The sequence below is a fragment of the Protopterus annectens genome, chromosome 3.part0, assembly GCF_019279795.1.
Source record: "Protopterus annectens isolate FY-2018-M chromosome 3.part0, PAN1.0, whole genome shotgun sequence".
NCBI lineage: Eukaryota > Metazoa > Chordata > Ceratodontiformes > Protopteridae > Protopterus > Protopterus annectens.
Window position 1 is genome coordinate 3167353 of NC_056731.1, and position 22398 is coordinate 3189750.

Sequence of the window (22398 nt, forward strand, 5' to 3'; positions counted from 1 at the left end):
TCACACCAGAAGAATATACTAAACAAAATGTCTCTTCATCATTACCTCATCAAATAATATGAAAATAGAATTAGTCTCTCATTCTAAACTACGCAGAGTCCCAATAGATGACCAATTTAAGTATGACCACCACATCACACAAGTGATAAGAAGGACACACCAAAAAATGGGCAGCCTATAGAGAGCAAACCCCTTTCTCACTGACAGTGCTAAAAGTAGCTTTGCCTCTATCCCCTACCAATCCTACTCTGTGCTTCTCCTATTTTGAAAAATCTGTTTTCCTCAGTATCACTGAAACTGCAACAGTACTATAATAAAATGGTCAGTTTTGCCTGCAACCTAACAAGTAGAACACACTGCTGCCTGGCTCAGAAAAAAATGAGCTAACTTGAACTCTCTTATGTACACACATACTCCCAGTTACTTATAATCTATAAATTATTCCACAAACCAGAACAATATCCGTCTCTTAACAGTCTAATATACCCATATTCCCTCAGCAGACCCTTGCATTCTGGTGATAAAGTATTACTTAATTTAACTAAATCTAGCAGTACAGCATGAGACTCCATGTATTCTAACTGTATCTCAGAGAAGTGGGACTCTGTAGCTCCCTGCTTAAAGCAAAACATGAACTTAAATTCATTCAAATCAGAGCTGAAGCAACACCTTGCTCACTTATGGCTTTAATCCTGAATCACCCCTGGCTAAGACCAATCCATCTAAACCTAAGCCCACATATCTGCCCCTCACCACAGCTTAATCATCACATCTAACCATCTAACTAACCTACTTATATACTCAATATGTCTTTTCTCGGCTACCTCGATATGTCACCTAAAACTCTATTGCATTAACATCTTAAAATCCACCTGATCTTACTAACCACTCCTAATTACCTGTTGTTCCCTTCCAGCATAGTTGATAATCCCTGGTCACAGCTAGCCTACTGTTCTGATGTTATTCTGTTCCAGGAGCCACCTAAATTATTCTAAGATGCACAACTAATCCACCACTTGCTTATGACAAGGTAGTGTGTGTATAGCATCAGATTGTATCTGCTTCTTTGGATTATATTATTCTGCATTAGTTTTGGACTCACATTTATATACTACTGTTGTACACATATTTGAATTCCTACTGTGTTTACCATGTTGTCACTGCATTGTATTATCTACTGTACTTGTTATTATAAACATAAATAATCATCACTGTAATTTTGTGTGGAGCTTTTCTTCTCAGGCCTCCACTGACAAGGGCAGTGTCATTTTGTGTGTAGCTTTTCTCCAAATGCTTCCTCTGAAAAAGAGTTTCATGTCCAGTCGCACTTTTCTGGAAAACAAATGTGATAAATAAGTAAACAAATAAATAAACAAACAAATTAGCCATCTAATCCGTTACTGCATATTTACAATTTTCCATTTGTCATCTTATACACATTCCATAACATCATTGAATCTCTTAACATGTTTCCTTAATAAATAAACCACTGTCTCTTTTCTACCTTTCAAAAACTCTGCTTTTTAATCAAACCTTCATTCTTTCAAAATTCCTTCCATAAATCTCCTGTTTCCTTAGAAAAACTCTTCTTTTTTCCCTACCCAAATGCACAGCCATTACTATTCTGGGTACTTTTTCATTTCAACCCTCTAATTATCCTTCTCAAATACACATATCCCCTAACTTACCTTCTCCTTTAAAGCTTTCTACCACTTGGTTCAGGAATCAAAAAAAAATCTCATGTTGACTTGAGCTCTCCAAAGCATTTCTAAGTATGTATTTTTTGCATCATTTCTCTCATATGTTTCTACATACTGCAGTTATCACCTTTTTCAAGCCACATATTTGTTGAGAAGTTAAGATTATGGTGCTATGGCTCGTATGCTGCAAAAGTACTTTCTAGTTTTCTAAATAAAATATTTATCAGAAATAATATTTCCATGCCCTCTCTTTTAAAATGATATATGCATTTTTTATTTTTCATGGCATACATTTCCATCCTCATAATAACTTCTGTTATGATCCGTATTTCTATTTCTTCTCTTCTCCATCTTCTTTCTTCAAATGGGAGAAACACTCAGCATCTTTACCAGTACAAAATTATCTATCCAGCATTCATTGTCCTTTTGTTATTGAAATGCTCAAGATGTTTGACACTGCCAGTAAGTGGATCCCAGGTATGTGGTTGAATGACAATTTTTGTCTGGTGCATGTTAATTGAAAGGTATGCACATCAACAGGGGTAATGGAGTTTCACCATTTTGCAGGTATTGTGTGATGTCCGAGTTAGTGTGTGGCACAGTTTCATGTGATCAAGACCATATGATGGAAGTTCTCAAATTCAGAAAAGGAAAGAAACCCCAAACATTGTGCTTTTGCAGGAAAGCAAGCTCCCTGCACCCCTCACATGGGGGAGGGCGGCTGTGACCCCAACAGTCTCTGCTAATTTTATATACCAACTCTGAGATCATACTACAGTGCGCAGAAAAGGGCAAATTCCCCAATCTGCACTGTACAGTGATCTCGATATAAACAGGATTTCTACACTGCCCTATGTTCAACATTTCAGACCTTCGATCATACAGTCCCAACCATATGATGTTCGATGTTCTGAAACACTGATCATATGAATTAAATCCATGTGTATAGTCAGAGGGATGTAGAGGGTGTAGAGGTTTTGCAATCTGCAGAAAACATGTATCTAATAGTTTTACACTTTGTTTAATCAGACTGCTTATTGATTTTGTTTATTTAGCAAAATGGACTTTGAATAAAGTGTATTTCCTTCAGATGCCAAGACCTCCATTAAGTACTTCAAAACAAACATCAAAAATATCCTCATTCCCTATGTGGATAACTGCTCCAATGTGTTGAATGGTTACCCTAGCAAATGCAGCATAGTCCAGAGAAATATACCCTATCTGGATAATTATTAATTTTCCCCTTAAAACAGAAGAAATTCCTCTTTGGTACTGGCATTCTTTATTACGTCTGCCATCTGCAACTTCCAACTATGGTCTTTGCTGAATCTGTTGCATCATTTCTGGTTCCTATTGGTAGTACCTTCTGTTATGCCTGAAATACTTCCTCCTGACCTGCCTGCACTGTGCAGAGTTAACTTGACTTTTAAGAAAATTAGCTGTGCTTGTTATAAAATTGTAAGAAGTTGTTCTGTAGGCCCATCTCTCAAATCTCTAGTCAGAGAAAGTTAAATGGCATCTATGATTTGCAAGCAATGTATGTAGTATATATGATTGTTTACTTATCGGATGCACTTATCTCTATATATTTTTTCTTACTTCATCTTCCAATGATCCATTTGCAACTTAGAGAACATTGATATATTCTACCCCTTGGGTACTGAAACATAATATCCTTTCATTTTGCTGTTCAAGATATTTTCTTTCACGGTTGATCATTTTCTGTGTATTCACTGTTTCAGTCTGAAAATTTGTTGTATTTCTGCATGAATGTACCTTAAATGATGTATTTTCACACACTGTTTTTCCGTTTTGAAAAAAAAAAAACTGTTTTTGTGACTTGAAATCTGAGAATCATACCCATGATCATTAAATGTAGTTTTTTGGCCATTATGGTGATTTCATTATAATTTTCTTCTGCATCAATATATTTTGTAAATTAAAACAAAATCTAGGTACAGCACACTCAGTAATACAAGTTGGAAACATTATAAATAATAAATGTGAGCAGAAATACATCTTAAGGTAGATTAGTTCTCTGATCTAAAATGCCTGAGTCCTTGAAAAATACTGGGTGTTTTTAAAATGCTCACACAATCCAAATTCAGGACTTACTGGCATTTTTCCTGGAAAAGTGGAAAATCAAAGTCCCTAATTCTACTATATCATTACATTCTGACTGTAAATAGAACTTTTCTCCCTGGTCCTCTACTAAAAATAGGCCTCAGGTTATGGACAACCCAGTAATCACAGCATACAACAAACAAACAAACCAAGCAAATAAATAAAGATGGTGAGTGTTTAGTGTTTAACAGCTTCATTAGGCTATTCATGCTGAATAATGAATGGGTTAACTGATTTTTTTTTTGTCACGTTATGCATGCCCTTCTTTTATTTGCATTTAACAGTATTGGAGTATATATCTAATAATACTGAGGTTGAGGCAATGCATTCTTCATCAAAATACCTCCAAAGGCATCTCTGACAGCACTCATCTTTTACTGTCATTTTTTGTTACAACCATTCTAAAAGTTGATAGAGCTAATTAGATTTTATTTAGTTAAAATGTTTATTTTTGGATATAAAAGTATAAATTGAAAAGCACTGCTGATCATAAAATGCCCAATTTTTAGGAGACTGTGAAATGGCTCTATGTGGAGGTGTCAGCTGTATCATTGAACCCTGTATCTATGTAGCTCTGAGTAAAGCAAAAATGATTTCACCTGATGGACTGAGCAAACCATTTTCTAAGAAGGCTGATGGATATGGAAGAGGAGAGGGATGCGGTATTCTTCTACTTAAACCCTTAAAAAAGGTACATATTTTAATTACGTCACTATTTGATTACATTTTTTCTAAAGTTATTGCATTTAATGGGAAATGTCTATTAGTATACATAGGATGTAGGGCAACTAAACTGTGTGTCGTGTGTACTTAGAAATTTAGAGAAGAGCATGAGACATGATAAAAGACCTTGAATTTTGCTGTATTTGCAGGTGTCAAAAATACCACAATAATCTTTAAGTATCGGTTGCATACACATTTAGAAGTAGAGCAGTTCAGGCACTTAATATTTTTAAATCTAAACTGGTGGTATTTCATTCTGTAAAAATGACTACAGAATCAATATCGAAATATTTAATTTCAGACTTTTTATGTCTAAGCTTTCAGTATTACTTTGCAGAGTGCAAGAGCTGTTCCTGCACAATGCGAATAACTGAACATAACTATAAAATAAGGATTTTTTTCTTCAGCATTAGTGTCATTTCACTGCACTGTACCACCTTGTGAACTGTATTCCATAGCAATTCAAAGAACTTCAGTTACCAGGAGGAGGTAGACAAGGCCATCATCATTTTCATCATCGTTTACGGGATATGTAATTTTCCAAGTATATTTACATGTTATAGCTGTAATTCAGATCGTTTAGGTTTTCCATGAAATTGTAAACTCTTTGCCACCAGTAAAAGTGTCCACACTGATTTTGGAGTAGAATATCAAGATGTGACTCTGGACATAAGTGATGGCAAACAGCTACAGCTGGAAACCAGAAAACGTTTTTCAAAGTCAATGTTTTTATTAAAGGTGCCCAAAAGTGTTTTTCTTTGCAGGATTGCACGACTACGTCTTGTTTATTTTTTATTTACTTATTTATTTTTTTATTTTATTTATTTCTTTTGTTTGCCAGGAGAGTCTGACTTGGCAGCAGTTTGCCCCTTTTCATTGGAGAACCAGGGGGGAAGCTCCATGCATAAATACAGTAGGAATACAAGTAATAGCAAATGAGTCTAGGAGCATGATACATAGACATTAATCAGAAGAGTATGGACAGATTTTAAGATACTTAGGAAACAATATGCATGCATACACTACACAAACATGAAAAGTAAGATAAAAATAAAATAATACTTAGTTTTCTGCTTAGAGACAAGAAGACTGAGTCTTAGAAGGTAATATCTACATGTAGGAATTGGATCTATTTATAGAAGATGTCAGGGACATGGAGATATCTGAAGTGCATCAGGAAGAAGAGTCGTGAGGAAGACAGTGCTAAAATAATGGAGTTGGGAACAAGTATTGTAGGAGGAAAGTGTATGGGAAAAGAAGATGATCTTATAGAAAGGTATGGCAGCTTTAGAACAAGAATACAGAGGCCTTTTTGTTTCTTTGTTTTGGATGGCATCTGTTAGCCAGGAGCAAGACCAAGAGATAAATAGGTATTGTTTGAGCTGATTTTTAAAGGACTGGAGGTGTTGGATTGCCTTAGAGCTTAAAGAATGGTGTTCCACGGCTTAGCAACATAAGTGGTGTACAGAGTATCTCCTGCATAGTTATTTAATTTGCTTACACTTAGGAGTATCTTGTCACCTGAGTGTAGGGGATGTTTAGGTGAGTGAAGATCAATTTTTTCATATTAAACTGTTGTCTGGTTTATGGCTAAGGTTGTATGCAATGACTAGATGAGAAAATGTAAGGTGGTGAGAGAATGTGAGCCACTTGAATTGTTTTAGTGGCAGAAAGTGATGGATTTTATACTGTTGGTTATATACAAATCTGTTTTGTTATAGCATTCTTCTAATTTGTTCTGTTTTGTACATTAATATTGAAGAGGCAAAGAGGAGATGAACAGAGAGGTAGTGGCCATGTTTCTTTTAGCTGTGTCAGTGAGAAGTTATTTAGCCCTGTGTAAGCTACCTAGTGTTTGATGTTTTTTTTTAATTATGTTTTGTATGTGGTAATCAAATTTAAGTTGGCATCAACAATTACACAACATATCCTGGCATGGGTGACCTTTTCAGTGATGGTACTGTTTGCTGAGTTTATGTCAAAAGAGGTTTTATGATGTGAGAACTGTTTTGGAGTAAATAATATTAATTTGCTCATTTTGTTATTTGAGGAGTTGGAAGTTTTCTAGCCAGTTTTGTATAGCTGGAAAATAGTCCTGAGTATGTTCTTGAAGATCAACTAGATTCTTGGATGAGCAGATGAGAGAAGAGTCATCTGTTTTTTGGATAATGGTAGCCTGTTGTATGGAAGAATGGAGGTCATTAATGAATATATTAAAGGAAGGTGAGCCCAGTATTGATCCCTGTGGGACTCCAACTGATGTGGGCAAGAAATGAGAAAATGTATGATTCAGTTTCACTGACTGTTCTGCATTGGATATGTAACTGTAGAAACATTCAAGAAATGTTTATCTACATCAAGAGGTGGAAAGTTTGTTCAAAACTTTCTAATGAGAAGATGTAACGAATGCTTGGAGAGGTCAAGAAAAAGTGACAAGATGGGTTTGCCAGCATTTCTTTGATTATAGATGTTGCTGACAATACTGACAAGGGAGATTGTTGCGCTGTGACTATAGGAGAAAGTAGCTGATTTTCAGTGAGATGTTTAAGAGGTTGAAAGTGAATGCATTTTTTTGAGAATTTTGGTCAAAGATAATTAGATAGCGATTTGTCTATAGGTGGAGATATTCTCAGATTTCCTAAACTTATGTAAGGGTATAATATAAGATTTCTTCCAGAGTGAAGGAACATGCCTTTCTTAAATGAATGTTTGATTAGTATAGAGATGGGGATATGCCACTGCATCAGCTGCTACTTTTAAGTATTCAGATGGAATGGTATCTAGTGCTAAGGTGGTAAGCTTTAGTTTTAGTAAAATGTTTTTATGTAGCTAGTATGAACAGGTTGGATGCTGAAGTAGTTACTGTAAATTATGTGGTTGTCGAGGGATACGTGGGTAGGAGTCCTTGATATCTTTGATTAATGAGATTACTGACTATATGAAATACCGGTTGAACTGAAAGGGTAGACTTTCAGTTGAGAAGATTTTTGAGAACTCCAGGAGAATTTAGGATTACTTTGATGACTGCGTTGATTTGAAAAAAAAAAATAGTGTTTTTGTTTTTCCTGTCTTAGTTGTTGCTTAGTTTGGTTTCTTTGTTACCCAGAATGTTGTAATTTATTCAGAGGTTTATAAGTTATCTATGCTTTTCCAAGTTTTATCCCTTTGTCTTATTAGTATTTTTGCTTTCTAGTCAACCATGGTGCAGGTTGATTCTGAAATGTTTTGTGTCTAATGCGAGCTTGGGAGTTAAATAGTGGATGTAAGGATTCAATCCAAGATAAATTCACTTTTGGTTGTTTCATTATATCTAGTTGTTCTTCTAATTAATTGAGAGAATCCATGCAGCTGTATGTGTGGTGTAGGGTTACCATGGGTTCATAGGTTCATAGGAGGTTACTAGCCTAGCGGCCCTAAACCCTTTACAAGCCTAGCCATGTTAATCCCAAGTATCCCCATTTGCTCTTTTTGGGTAGTTCAAAGAACAAATTCATGAGCACGGTGGGTATGTGATCAATACCGACTGCCCATGTCCATGAGGGACATGGGTGCCACTCCAGGGGTGAATAGGATCAGTAAGGAGCTCTGCTTTTTGTGAATAGGAAGTCTATTTCAGAGATACCTGTCTCTCCAGCATGATCTGTTAGTGTCACAAACTAGGTTGAGATCCCTAGAGCAAGTGACTCAAGCTATTTGACTTGCGGATGTGCAGCATTTCCATTAGGCAGGGTTGGAGATTGCCCTGTAGGCCAGGCACAAGTCACCTCTTAGCAGCCTATAAGATGCAAACTAAAGTGACAAGTTTTTCAACTTGTCCATTTAGGTTATGGTATGTTTGGAGTCCTTGTATTTTCTTAGTGAGAAACCTCTCAGGTCTCTCCAGCTGCTGTAGGTGTCTGATGAGGTACATGCAAAAGGGTGCATTATACTCTATTAGTGGTTTGATGAGGGTCAAATAAAGTGGGGTTATAACATCCCTTGACCTGGGTGCTATGCCCTTGCTTATGAGGTACACAACATAGAAGGCTTTTCTTTCCACTGTGGAAACTTGGTGTTCAAAGTTCAGACTGCAATCAACCTGTGTTCCCAAGTCTCACAGCACTGGATTGGAACTCAGGGGGATGCTGTCAATATTGTAATTTGTAGGGAATTCCATTCTGGCAAAGGGAATAATAGTATTTTTTTTTCTGCATTTAGTTTTAGACCATGGCTTTGGCACCAATCATTTGTTTGTGTTAGTCCTTCTTGTAGTATGCTGAAACTGTTGGGGACAAAAGGATTGCTCCCAGTTTGCAATCTTCAGTGAACTTGGTGAGCAAAAGGCAGTGTACCTTGGCCTGGACTTCTGAGAAATAGATGGCAAACAGTAAGGGACCCAGCATAGACCTCTGTGGTGCTCTACTGGTGACAGGTCTACTGGTGGAGGTGGAGTCACCAAGTTTGACACAGTGTTTTCTGTCAGTGAGACAATTGGCTATCCATCTAGTAACATAAGGGCTAAGACTTATTTGGTAGAGTTTTTCAATGATGCCAGAGTGAGGAATTATGTCAAAAGTCTTGGCAAGGTCAAGATAGACTGTGTGCACTGTCTTACCTTCATCCATGGCTTTGGTGACATTCTCAAAGAAGTCTATCAGGTTTAATAAGCATGATCTACCATTACCAAAGCCAAATTGGGTTGGGTCCAGTGTTTGGAGGTCACCTATGTCCTTATTGAAAAGGTCCATAATAATTATTTCCATGGCCTTGCAGATGAGGCTGCTTAAACTTAGAGGTCTGTAGTTCCCAGGGTCAAATTGATGGCCCCCCTTTATGCAGGGGAGTTGCTGTTGTTATTCTCCATTCTGCAGGAACATAGCCAGTTCTCAGCTATAATTAAAGAGAACACCAAGTGGGTCCACTAGGTCTTGTTTTAGATTGTTTAGTAAACAACCTGGTATATTATTTGGACCCATTGAAGCCATATTTTTGGCCTTGGTGAGCACAGAGATGACCTGTTCTCTAGAGATACTAGGCAGAGGACTGGTGTCGGGTATGCTTGGGATATAGTAGGTGGGGATAGGGGATGAAGTTTGCACTAAATCTGTCAGCTAGCAGGTTGGTGATATCTTCCAGTCTAGTATGAGTGATCCCATCTACAACCAGTTTGGCACATAGCTGGGCATTCCCTTTTACACTTTGAACATAGTTAAAGAATGCCTTATGATTGTCCTTGACTAAGGATGCGATTTTCATTTCTTAATTTGCTTTAGAAGATTTTACAAGATTTCTGATTTTCTTGTTTAGGCTTTGGAGGGATATCCCTGTTGCTTTTAGACAATAGTTTCTTCCTCATGTTATATAATCTGTTTGTACTTGAAGTCCTCCATGGTGGCTTGTTTTCACAGGAAGACCTGGTTTTGATCTGGTCAGGTACAGCAAAGTTTATGCAGTTGCCTAAGTGTTTGTACAGGGCATCTGCTGCATAGTGATCATTGATGTCTATGATTGTGGGTGGTATGAAGCTTTTTATACCATTGCTTACTAGGCTGTAGTTAGCTTTGGTGAAGTTTTTTATAATTTTTGTTCTTGTGAGGATGTCAGTTCCTGTAATTACTTCAAATGAGACCCTTTTTGTGGTCTGATCTAACCGGCAGGGCATCAAGCATGGGGAAGTCCAGTGACACCCTCATGTTGATGACTACTGTGTCCAGAACATTAGAGCCTCTAGTGAGGGTTCAGACTATCTGTTCCAGAACATTTGTGTTAACAAAGTCCAGGAACCTCTGGGCGAGCATGTTTTTGTTCATATATGGTCCCCAGTCTGTAGAAGGATAGTTTGAAATCTCCCATGACTAAGGTGTTGGGCTGTATGGCAAGGGATTCCAGTAAATTGAGGTAAGTGGTGTGCTTAACCTGGTTCATGGTGGAGGATCTATAGCTAGCAATGATGTAGTACTGTACTTTCCCAATAGTTAACTGGATATGGAGTAGTTCAAGAGAGTCATGCTGTTTTACCAGTCTCAAAGTGTATTTGGTTTTAATGAAGATGAATACACCTCCACCTTTAGTTCCTTCATGCTCCTTTTGAGTTCTGAACATGTGAAAGACATTGTAGCCTTGCACGGCTGGGGTGCTCTCAGTGACCTTGAACCATGTCTCAGTAATTGCACGTCAGCATCCTCCAAGGTGAGGAGTGCTTCCATGGAGTGCAGATTCGTGTTTAAACTCCTAGCATTAAGAAGCAGGATCATGAGTTTGTCTCAATTAGATTTTGTTACACTGGAAAATTTGCTGTTTTGACATTGCCTAAAACAGACACTTTGAGGGAGGCAAGGGCTTTTGCCAGTATCCGAATGCTTAGGGGGGACAGGTGCAGACCATCTCTAGCAAACCAGTGGGGTCTGTCTATCATATCCTCTCCTGCTGACTGATACTGGATCCCCTTGAACTAATACCAGAATCTGAGCCAATTGTTGAAGTCAAACATTTTTTTGTTTATATTGTGGAATCATCCTGGATAAGGTTAGGATACTGCTTAGGTCTAGGTTCATACCTGTCTGGGACATATTATCAGAGAGTTCCATCATATCTCACTTCATATAGTCCAGAGAGGTACATATCATGTCACTCACTCAAACATGGACTATAACAGAGTCATAATGGTACTTTTTGAGTAAATTGAGTGCATGCATGATTTGTCGGATCCTGGCACCTGATAGGCAGCTAACTGTGACATTCTTATTATTCATTCTGGAGAGGGGGACATCTGTATGTCTCACTGTGGCATCGCCTATGACCAAGATATTTGATGTGTTTTGCTTTAGGAGATTATTTGTGGAGACACAGGTGTGTGTGTGTTGATATGTGTAGTGGTTTCTTTAGACTTTGTGGTGAGTATGGGTAGCGTGCATTTGGGAGGCCTCTGTTCTTTTGGTAGGCTTTTAGTGAGTACCTCCATGTATGTGAGGTTATGTGCCATAACCTTATTTTGTGTGAGAGGTGAGGTTTGCATGAGAGGTGAAGTGTGTGTGCTGTCAGCCTGTTTGATGTCTAGTTTATTTTTATGTGAGAGAACTGACTCCAGTTCCACAGGTTATTTGCATATCTCACATAGGGTGTTAGTTTGCTGTAGGAGTAAATGGTTACCAGTATACATGAAGCAATTGGTACATTGCTTGAAGATGCTCATATCTATCAAGATGGCAGGAGAAATTATGGGAAACTGCCCATCAATTGTGGCAGGATTTTTCTGAATGTGGTATTTGGGAAGGAAGTGGGCTAGCTGAACATAGTCACAAACAGCAAAAATGAAGCAGCAATTTAATTAAATACAGTTAACAAAGTGCAGAGATGCCTTAAATATACTTACGTTTCATTTTTTTTGTTCAGTGGATGCCTTGGATTTCAGTGCAGATAAACTCTAGACCTCTGACTAAAGTTACCAAATGTTGATCAGCTCTGGTAAACTGAAAGCAAACCCACACAAACACAAGGCTTATATACAGCCAAATTTAAACAGTTTTAACACAATTGCAAATCAGAAAGCCCCAAACTGAGCCTTTCTCCAGAAATCCCCAACTTAGATGGATCCTGAACTGCATACTTGTCCCACAAAGGTGCAGGGAGGTCCTCTTAATGTAAGATGGCTGGTCTAAGAGCACAGTGAAACCAAACAGTCTAGATTCGGCAGGTTTGAATCTAGCCTATTCTATAGAAGGCAAGGAAACACAGTTTCTAGATGGGAAAGAGTAAGGGAGCTTAACTTAAAGGTCAAAGTGAGAATGTTTAGCAGTATACTATTAGATGACCCTAGTGGTACCACCCTGAGCGCAAACTGGCAGCTCTTCGAGCAGCTGTGAACAGTGGGGGACTATGGATAGTGTTTCCTAAACTGGGTTTTAAACTGGAGAGGTTTACTTATATGCAAGCATGGGGAACTGTGTTTGCACATCTTTTCTGCAAGCAGGATAAAAGACTTTTATAAAGTTAAACCCTTAGGTCAAACAGATAAAAATACAACAAAGCCATCCACCAGTAGTTCCCACCTTGGATGGATTGAATTTTGTTCTCTGCTCCCACCGGAGTGCAAAATAACCCTCCTAATGTAAAACAAACTGGCTTTGAGCTCAAGTGTAGCAACAAATGGTTTACAACAGATGTAAGAATTCCTGCAATATTAGGAATCCTTGGAAATAAGTTCACTAACCTTGAGAAATGTTCACAATACACAAAAACTTTGCAAAACATAAAACTATTTTGGCAGACTCACTCAGAACGGGTCTATATCAGAAGACCAAATGAGCAAAATATCGAATGGCAAAACATCGAAAAGACCAGACCTCAAAGTGCTGTTTGTCAGATCACGGTACAGTGAAGATTGTAATATTTGCTCTTTCATCACTGTAGTGTGATCTTGGAGTTGGTATATATATTTAGTGGGGGTTGGGGAGCACAGCCCTCCACAATAGCAAGTTCGAAGTCCGGTCTTTTCAATGTTTTGCTGTTCAATATTTTGCTCATTTGGTCTTCTGATATAGACCCACTCAGAACAGCTTTTGCAGTATCAGAGGAGGTTAGAAAATATCAGACTTTTTTAAAACAACCTAAAAGCAGTACAGTAACAAATGGGTAGAGTTTCTTTAACAAGTGCAGGCTGAAAACTGTGATAAATTCAACCAAGAAGAAACAAAAAATAGCCAGCAAAGTTTAGCAGTCGAATATGCTATATAATACCACATTGGGCTGGCTTGCAAGCCCTTAAATATTGGTTGGATAGGGCTGGTTTATACTCACCAGGGTTTAATACGTTATTGATTTGCATGTCAGAACATGTACTCAATAAAAATGTTTTTTATTTTCAAGGACAATGCTATTGGCAATTACAGGATACAGCTATGGGAGCATCTTTTGCTCCCATTTATGCCGACCTGTTTATGGCATTTTTTGAAGAGTGCATGATCTATGATGCATCTCATAATATATACCTGGTAGAAATGGACATCTGGCGTAGGTACCTGGATGACTGTTGGATGGTATAGCGTGCGGATGTGGGATATTTGCATGAATTTGTAGAATATCTCAATGGCAACATCTGGAGAATTTAATTTTCTATTACCTTTGATATGCAGACTATTAATTTTCTGGATGTAACTATTTCAAGAAATTATGATCATACCGTGGCTACCAGAGTGTTTCGCAAATACCCCCAATATAATACTCTACTACATGCATCGAGCATGCACCCACGTCATACCATCAGAAACACATCCCGGTTTCACAATTTATGCGTATGAAACACCTTAGTTCTACCAAATCAGATTATGAGATTGCTAGTCTTGACTTATGTCGCAGATTTGCCGGTAGGGGGTATAACTTTGCAGATATCAATACAACATGGACACGATCCTCTCAGATGAATAGAAACAGATTGTTAGATTATAAGACTTCTTCTGGAGATTCCAGATCATCTACAATTAGATTTATCACAACATATGGTAGGAACTATTATGTGATTAGGGATATTATAAACAGACATTGGAATATCCTACTAGCCAATGAACAACTCAGATCTTTTCTGGGAGAGGAATGTCAATTTTCATACAGAAAAGGCAAAACATTGGGGTCCCATCTATCTCATTACAAACATATTGGTAGTGGTGGAGCAATTCATAAACAGCTTACAATAATGGGACATGAACTATTGGGTACGCATCCATGTGGCCACTGTGGGTCGTGTAAACAAATTACCAAGTCCCAGCACTTCTCGAGTCGTAACACTAGTAAGGTCTTTGACTGCAAAATTTTTGGGAACTGTAGCAGTGATTGGGTTGTTTACCTGGCATCATGCCATTGTGGGGCATTCTATGTTGGTCAGACTTCTAGGCCACTCAGGTCACGAATAAATGAACATCGAAGTGACATTAAAAACAAAAGGGAGACTAATGCCTTATATCAACATGTTTCAAAACATCAACAAGCACAGTTCATGTTTATGATCATAGACCGAATAGTGGGTGATCGCAGCAACCCACAAGGGTGGCATGGTATCCTAAACCACAAGGAAAAGTACTGGATAATCACTTTGGGCGCACTTTTTCCACCTGGTCTCAATGATCATCTTTAACACTCAGCCAATGGAGAATGGTGCATAGACTTCCACTTTATTTATCATCTATGTCAGGTATAATATTTTCTTAATCATTTAATGCAGATCTCATATATATATATATATATATATATATATATATATATATATATATATATATATATACATCACCTCATGTATATATAACAATATATTATATATTATATATACTTCATGGATTAGGATAAATGTTTGTAGCTTGAGTCGTTCACTATGCCTGTTTTTGAAATGGGCCCTTTACAGTTTCTTTTTTTATATATTTTTATATTTATTATAATTATGACTATGGATGTACATATTTCTATTATGTATAACTATAGCCTTTATGGTTCCATAGTTTATTATGATTTTGTATTTGTGCAGTTTTGGAGTTATTTGTTTAAGGTGTCAGACAAATATTAGCCATGGTCTCTGGTATAGTATTAGCCAGTTTATAATACATCATGTATTATTCATGAGTATCAACAGCACATTCACGTGCTTATTGGTTAGCACTATGTATAAATTTGTATATTTTATCGTGATCTCCATGATTGTTTGCTCAACACTGAAGAAGGCATCATATTGCCGAAACTGGTCTGTTTTTTATTTTTACAATAAAAGTCTGATTATTCACTATCTTGTTTTGGGTTGCATATTCGACTGCTAAACTTTGCTGGACATTTTTTGTTTCTTCATGGTTTGGTCTGGCCGTGCATCCCCCACGTGCATAGCATTTGGTTTGGAATAAATTCAACCAAATAAGCAAATTCGGCAAAGAAATGTTAAATATCACTGAACCAGTTAGCACAAGTGCAAAAAATATACTTATATCAGCTTTGTAGGTCCAGGTGGTTTTAGAAGCAATCCAAGTTTTGCAGTCACAGGTGTCCAAACCAGGCACAAGAAAGCTCTGAATAAATGAGCATAATCACACAAAAATGCAATTGATTTATACAAGCATGATGAAAGACTTTTATAAAGTTAGACACTCAGGCCAATCAGATAAAAACACAATAAGCTATTGACCAGTAGTTCCCACTTTGGATGGGTTGAATTTAGCTCAGTGCTCTCAGCAGAGTGCAAAAGAACCCTCCTGATGTTAAACTGGCTTTGAGCTCAAGTGTAATGACAAATGCTTTAAAACAGAAGTAATAATTTCTGCAATATCAGGAATCCTTGGAAATAAGTTCACTAACTCTGAGAAATGTTCACAACACACAAAAACTTTGCAAAACTTAGAACTGTTTTGGCAAAATCAGTCAAAACAGCTTTTGCAGTATCAGAGGAGGTTAGGAAATATCAGAATTTTGTTAAAACAACCTAAGAGCAGTACAATAACAAACAGGTGGAATTTCTTTAACATGTACAGGTTGAAAAAACTGTGATAAATTCAATCAAATAAGTAAATGCAGCACAGAAGTGTTAAATATTACTGAAACAGTTATAGCAAGTGCTAAAAATATACTTATATCAGCTTTGTAAGCTCAGATGATTTTAAAAGCAATCCAAGTCTTGCAGCAACAGGCGTCCAAGTTAGGTACAAGGAATCTCTGAATAAATGAGCAGAATCCCACAAAAATATAATTATTTTATATGAGCAAGATGAAAGACTTTTATAAAGGCTCAAAAGGGTAGGGGCTACAGTCTCCTCCCACAAGAATGTAGACCTCAAACCGTATTAATGTAAAACAACTGGCCTGGAGCCGGAGTGCTTAAACCAAAACTAAGACACTTTTAGAATAACAGACGCAATAAGTCTTCAACCAACAATTCTCATCTCAAATGAGTGTAAGCTACCTCTTACAGGAGTGTAGACCACAAACCTTCATTATGTAAGATCACTAGTTTGAAGCCCAAAATGCTTAAATCAAAACTAAGAGGCATAGAATAAGAGTTACAATGTAGTCAGGCTACTAACAAGCAGTAATAAATGCAGTAGTTTAAATGCAACTAATAAACACTTTAAGAAAGTGCAGCAAAATGCTAAATAAAGTAGGAGGAAGTACAAGCACAGTAAAAGCAGCTGAATAAAGTGCAGTTTTTTAGTAAGTGGGTAGGTAGGAAACAGAAGATATTTCATGTTTAAGAGACTAAGTGGGAAGGCCTTCCAAGCTGATCTCTTGGTGCTCAGTAGAATGAGCAAATGAGATGACACTGGGGGGAGTGTCCAAAAATCAGATTTATAGTAGGGGAAGACAGCCCCAAAGTCACAAACTTTAAAAATTCAATAGCAGCAGGGTGGATGGGTGGGGAAAATCAAATGCAGACAGAGATCAGCAATAGTCACATAGAGAACAGCAAGTCAAACAAGCACTACGGCTAAATAAAGATGCCACTAAATATTTGCAGTTAAATGAGGAATGCTATTTCTCAGCTTCTCCAACTAACTAGCTGGATTGGTGGGATGTTATTCACTGTCTACGATATCATTCTTTTCTAACTGACCCTAACCAAGACTTCTTGAAACTCCAAAAAGGACAAACAACTTAAAACAAAACAAAATGCAATATAAAAAAGATAAAAATATAGAATTAACCAAACCTTAAATGAATAACTTCAATCCAGAATAAAATGTAGACAGAGATTGGGAATAGGTAGGCAGAGAACAGCAAGTCAAACAAGTACTACAGCTAAATAAAGATGCCATTAAATATTTGTAGTTAAATGAGGAATGTTATTTCCCAGTTCCTTCCAGTAATTAGTTGGATGTTATTTACTGTCTCCAGTAGAATTCTTTCCAAAATATCCTTCTTCACCCTGACTGAGATGGCTCTGTTAAGGGAGAAACTGTCTCAGGTAAAGTATTTAGGGCAACACAATGGACTGAGGTACACCACAGAGATTACTGCCCATGAGCTGCACTACCAGTCAGTGTGGTAGAAAACAATCAATAGGGTGATGTGACCCCATCTATTTATGGCTCATAGTCAGCATACCTTACTCAGTGACTTGAATGAAGTTTGCAGGCAGCTTATAACAGTTCATTTACTACTCAAAGACTAGGCTTCTACATATCAGCTCCTTTTACAAACTTGTGCAAGGGTCACAAAGGCTGCGTATTTGTTCTGCTCTTGTTTGCACTAGCAATAGAACAGTTTGCTGCTACTTGCGCAGTAAATGGCACCTGCCCATTTTGGACATACAGGTGGGAAGAGGCTCAGGAAATCTGCTCCTTTCATAGATGACAGCCTATTATATATTATTTCTATTTCTAGTGTGTGGGAGGCTTTAGAAGCTTGGCAAGCAGTTTCTAGTTTTATGATTAATCCTACTAAATTTTCATTTTTTTCCACAACATTTTGACCCCTCTTTTATTTGGGAGCCCACATAACTTCACTTAATTTTTGAGAAATCACCTTGATAATCAGCTTCATAAACAGGGACCTCAATATGGTTATGTGGTCCATAATGCCAGCTGGCTTGGCAAACAAAAGTATGTGGAGTTTAATGACCTTAATGTTGGAGCTTATATCCTCTCTTCTCAAGGATATCTTCTACCATAAACTTCCTTTTGTATGAAAGATGATCCTGGACCTTAATCTTTTTTAGTCTTTAAATCCTTGAAGTTTTTCCTTTACACAATTATGGAAATAAGACAGAGACATTTTATCCTTTCTCTGGTCATCCCGACGGCCTCAAATTGGCCTTGCCTCGCATTACTTCTCCAAGTACAAATGTATCAGGGCATCTAGGTTTCTCACTTGCTGTCCGGCTTATATTAGTAGGTAGTATTGAGCTGGTGGTATTTTTTGATGAAATCTTGATTGTCTCTTCAAGCAACTTCTGTATGATGGAACTTAGTAGATTTGTCTGTTAGTGGTTATCTAGTATCCTTTCATTGGATTATGCTTAGCACTTTTTTCTTGAGTTTTCAAAGGAATCCTTCCAGTATATAAACACAGCAGTGTAGTTCTCAAAGGTCTGTTATGAATCTTTGATGCTAAAGGGTTTGTTCCTATTTTCTCTTCTCTTTAGATGGACTATCAGGTCCTGCTGCTGTTTTAAACTATTTTATCAACCTTGTTGGTACCAAGTGTTCAAGCTATATTTCTAAGCAAGAAGTAATCTACAGAAAGTTTGACATAATTATCTATACATCCTCAAGGTCATAAATATTTAGATGTAAATACATGAAAAAGTACACATGTGATAGACAACCTTTGATCTGATGCTGTCAGTTTTTATTCTATCATCAACTGTTGGGTTCAGATCCGATCCTCGGATCCAACTCAGCATTTACTTTAGCTCATGGCCAGCAAAGGTCTCTTGAGCTCCTCCTTTACCCACAATGCACCAAATCCTAACATACCTCAGATCTTATTTGCTGCTTTTGCAAATAGACATGGTCATCTTGAGCTCTCAAGCAATTATTTAAAGAAAACAATAAGTGTTTTAATATTATTTTTTTCAAAACTTATTAATAGTTTATCCTCCCTTTTCATTATACTTTGTGTAGTTCTTTAATACCATAGTTGGTTTTATTTTCTATTTTTCTGCTTTTTACACTTTTTCTGTAATTCTTGATACCATTGTTTGTATCTCTCTCTTTCTCTCTATCTTTTCTTCTTTATGAAAAAAAGTTACTTTCTTTTGTTTTATTTAATTTGTTGTTATTGTGTATAAGGATGTCAGAAAAAGGCCCTTCAGATTTTAAGAAGTGCAGGCACAAGTTGCCCTTGTCCGATGCTCACACTTTATGTGTGTATTGTCAGGCCTGGAACACCTTCAAGTTGATTGTACCACTCGCAAAAACTTTAATCCGTGTGCAATTGCAGACAGAAAAATTAAACTTATTTTAAAGGGGTTACTTCCTACTTCGTTCTCTGAAGCTATTGCTGGGGCTTAATCCCCCAAACCAAAATCAAAGGAACCTTCCACTAAGTCTCCTAATCCTTCTGGATCCTTGACTTCATCTTCCATGGAACCACCAAAAAAGAAACATAAATTGGATCTGAAGGCTGCTGTGGTTCAACTGTCATTGGATTTGACAAAACCCTCTTCAGATTCAAGCACTTCGGATCTGACATTCTTATCCAAAACCAGATACTCTCTTATCCAGAACCAGATACTCTCTCAAGAGTGCAAACTATCAGATTTCAGGTCAGAAAAATAATTCACAGTATCACAAATTCATCCCATTTGATTCCTCAAGCTTTGTGGTCAATGTCAACAACCATAATTTTAGTTCCTCTAGCAAGATTTCATATGAGAGTTCTTCAATGGATGTTAGCAACACAATGGTCAATTCTTTATCAATGCATGTTAGCCCAAATAAGAATCACTCAGGCATGCAGTAGATACCTTTGGTGGTGGATTTGATCAGATCAAATTGCACAAGGCCACCCTTTTATTTTTCCAAAGCCCATTTCTGTAGTGACCACAGATGCTTCCCAGATTGAGTGGGGGGGGGCATTTCCTGGGAAAGCCAATCCGAGGCACTTGGTCCTCCAAATAGGCCAATATATATATATATCAAGGTCCTGGAAATAAGAGTGGTGCTCTTAATATTGCAGGCCTTTCAAAACTTTCTCCCTTTCGGGACAATTGCAATACAGAGAGACAATGTGTCAGTAGTCTGGCACATAAACAAACAAGGGGGATCCAGGTCATACCTCTTGTGTCAAGAAGCCCTCAGAGTGTGGCAATGGGTGATCCCCTCCAACTGCTTTCTGATAGCAATGCACATTTCAGAGAAGTCCAGCATGATAGCAGGAAATTGAGCAGGTCCTCACAAGTGGTCTATCAAGATGAAAGTGACAGAAATAATTTTCCGTTAATGGTGCCAGCCTTCTTACTGTGATATTTTTGCTTCTCCCCTAAACAACAAATATGCAGCTTCTTTGCCTGATCCCCTCACTGGGGGAATCACTGAGGGACCCTCTGCTTCAGGATTGGCCCCACAGGCTTCTCTGTGTTTACCCACCAACTCCCCTAATTCCAAAATTTCTGCAGAAATGTGCCCAGTTGCAGAGCAAAGTCATCCTCATTGCACCTTACTGGCCTTGGTAGATTTGGTCCCCTCCTTCCTTTGGCCTCATCTACTTTACTCACCTTGGATTTTAGATCTGATTCTAGACCTCCTGTCTCACCTGACAGGCACGACTCATCTGGATATCTCAAACCTAAAGCTAACATTGTGGTTTCTCCAACTCCTTTAATAGCTAGACAACCGATGTTCTCTTCCCCTGTTTGTCATATACTTTTATATTCCCATAAGGCTTCTACAAAAAACTTTACAGAAGTAAATGGAAAAGGTTTGTTTTTTGGGCACATCAGAAAGACATTGACCCCTTCTCAGCTCCTGTACAAAGTGTTCTGGAATTTTTGACAGCAATTTTTAATGAGGGAGGTAATGCCTCAACAATTAGAGTTCATTTACAGCAATCTTTAACTTACATATTGGATTTGAGAATTCTTCTTTGGCTTCATCTAAGCTTTGTAAAGCTTTTTTGAGAGACACTCTCCTGATGAGACCTCCCTATAAAGATCATACTCCACCATAGGATTTATTTTTGGTACTGCAGGTGTTAATTTATTCCCCCTTTGAACCAGCAGCAAAATGTGATCTTAAATTTCTGACCTGGAAAACTATCTTTCTAGTGGCCATTACCTCTGCTAGAAGAATTTTAGAACTTCAAGTATTATCCCTTAAAACTCCCTACTTGATTTTTCATAGGGATAGAGGAACATTATGAACCAGCCTTCTTTCTTACCTAAAGTTGTGTCAGAATCCGATATTAACCAGTCTGTTAATCTGCCAGTCTTCTTTCCTAAATTTGCAAACAAAGGTGAATATATGTTGCATTTATTAGATGTCCACAGACAATTACATTTTTTCTTAAATAGAACAAAAGAAATTAGGAAGACAGATCAATTATTTGTGTCCTTTGTAGATTCTAAATTGGGCAAATCAGTTGCAAAGGTAACTTTAGCCAGATGTCTGATGGATTGCATGTCATTTATCTACATCAAAGTGGGTCTATCCTTACCAAAACCTTTAAGAGCCTATTCAACAAAGTCCATGGCAACTTCTTCAGTATTTCTGTCTAGGGCTTCCATGGATGAAATATGTGCAGCTGCAGCTTTGACCATTCCTCATACCATTATGAGTAGCCTTTGGCACAACTGTCCTCAGGAATGTACTCCCTTATAGTCCACCTGGGATTTTTGGAAGCTGGGACCACTGTCCCAACAGCTGAGGATAGAAAGAAAATTGATAACATCAGATAAAAATGTGATGTACTTACCATAAAATTCCATTTGTGTTGTCCATTTTCATTCTTCCTCAACTTCCCACCCACCAGCCCCCAACTTTTTTTCACAGTAGATTTTCAGAAGAATGAGAGCTGATAAGGACACCACCATCCTTCATGTTGAGCTCCAGGCATGGTTCTTCTGTCAGAATTATGATATTAGTACTTTCTACTTTATGTAAACCAGCAAATAAGATCTGAGTTATGTTAGGGGATTGGTGCATTATGGGTGAGGGTGGAGCTTGAGAGCTTTTTGGTAGCCATGAGTTAAAGTAACATCCCAGTTGGATCCAAGGATCAGATCTAAACCCAACAGCTGAGGAGGAATGAAAATGGACACCACATATGGAACGTTATGGTAAGTACATAACGTTCCATATGTGGTGTCCATATATGGAACGTTATGGTAAGTACATAACTTTTTTTTACCCTCAGAAAGAAATTCTGTTTACATGTGGAAGCAAACAGTAAATACCAGAAAGTACAAAAT

At 37.6% G+C, this 22398-nt stretch overlaps 1 protein-coding gene across 1 annotated transcript in view; it reads left to right on the forward strand.

Annotated features, from left to right (window-relative positions):
* Positions 1 to 22398, forward strand: part of LOC122797327 (highly reducing polyketide synthase cm3B-like) — a 315241-nt gene that overhangs the window by 287083 nt on the left and 5760 nt on the right. Inside the window, exon 5 of the mRNA XM_044066143.1 lies at positions 4334 to 4515. Within this exon, the coding sequence (XP_043922078.1) occupies positions 4334 to 4515 (182 nt within the window). The remainder of the gene's footprint in view (positions 1 to 4333; positions 4516 to 22398) is intronic.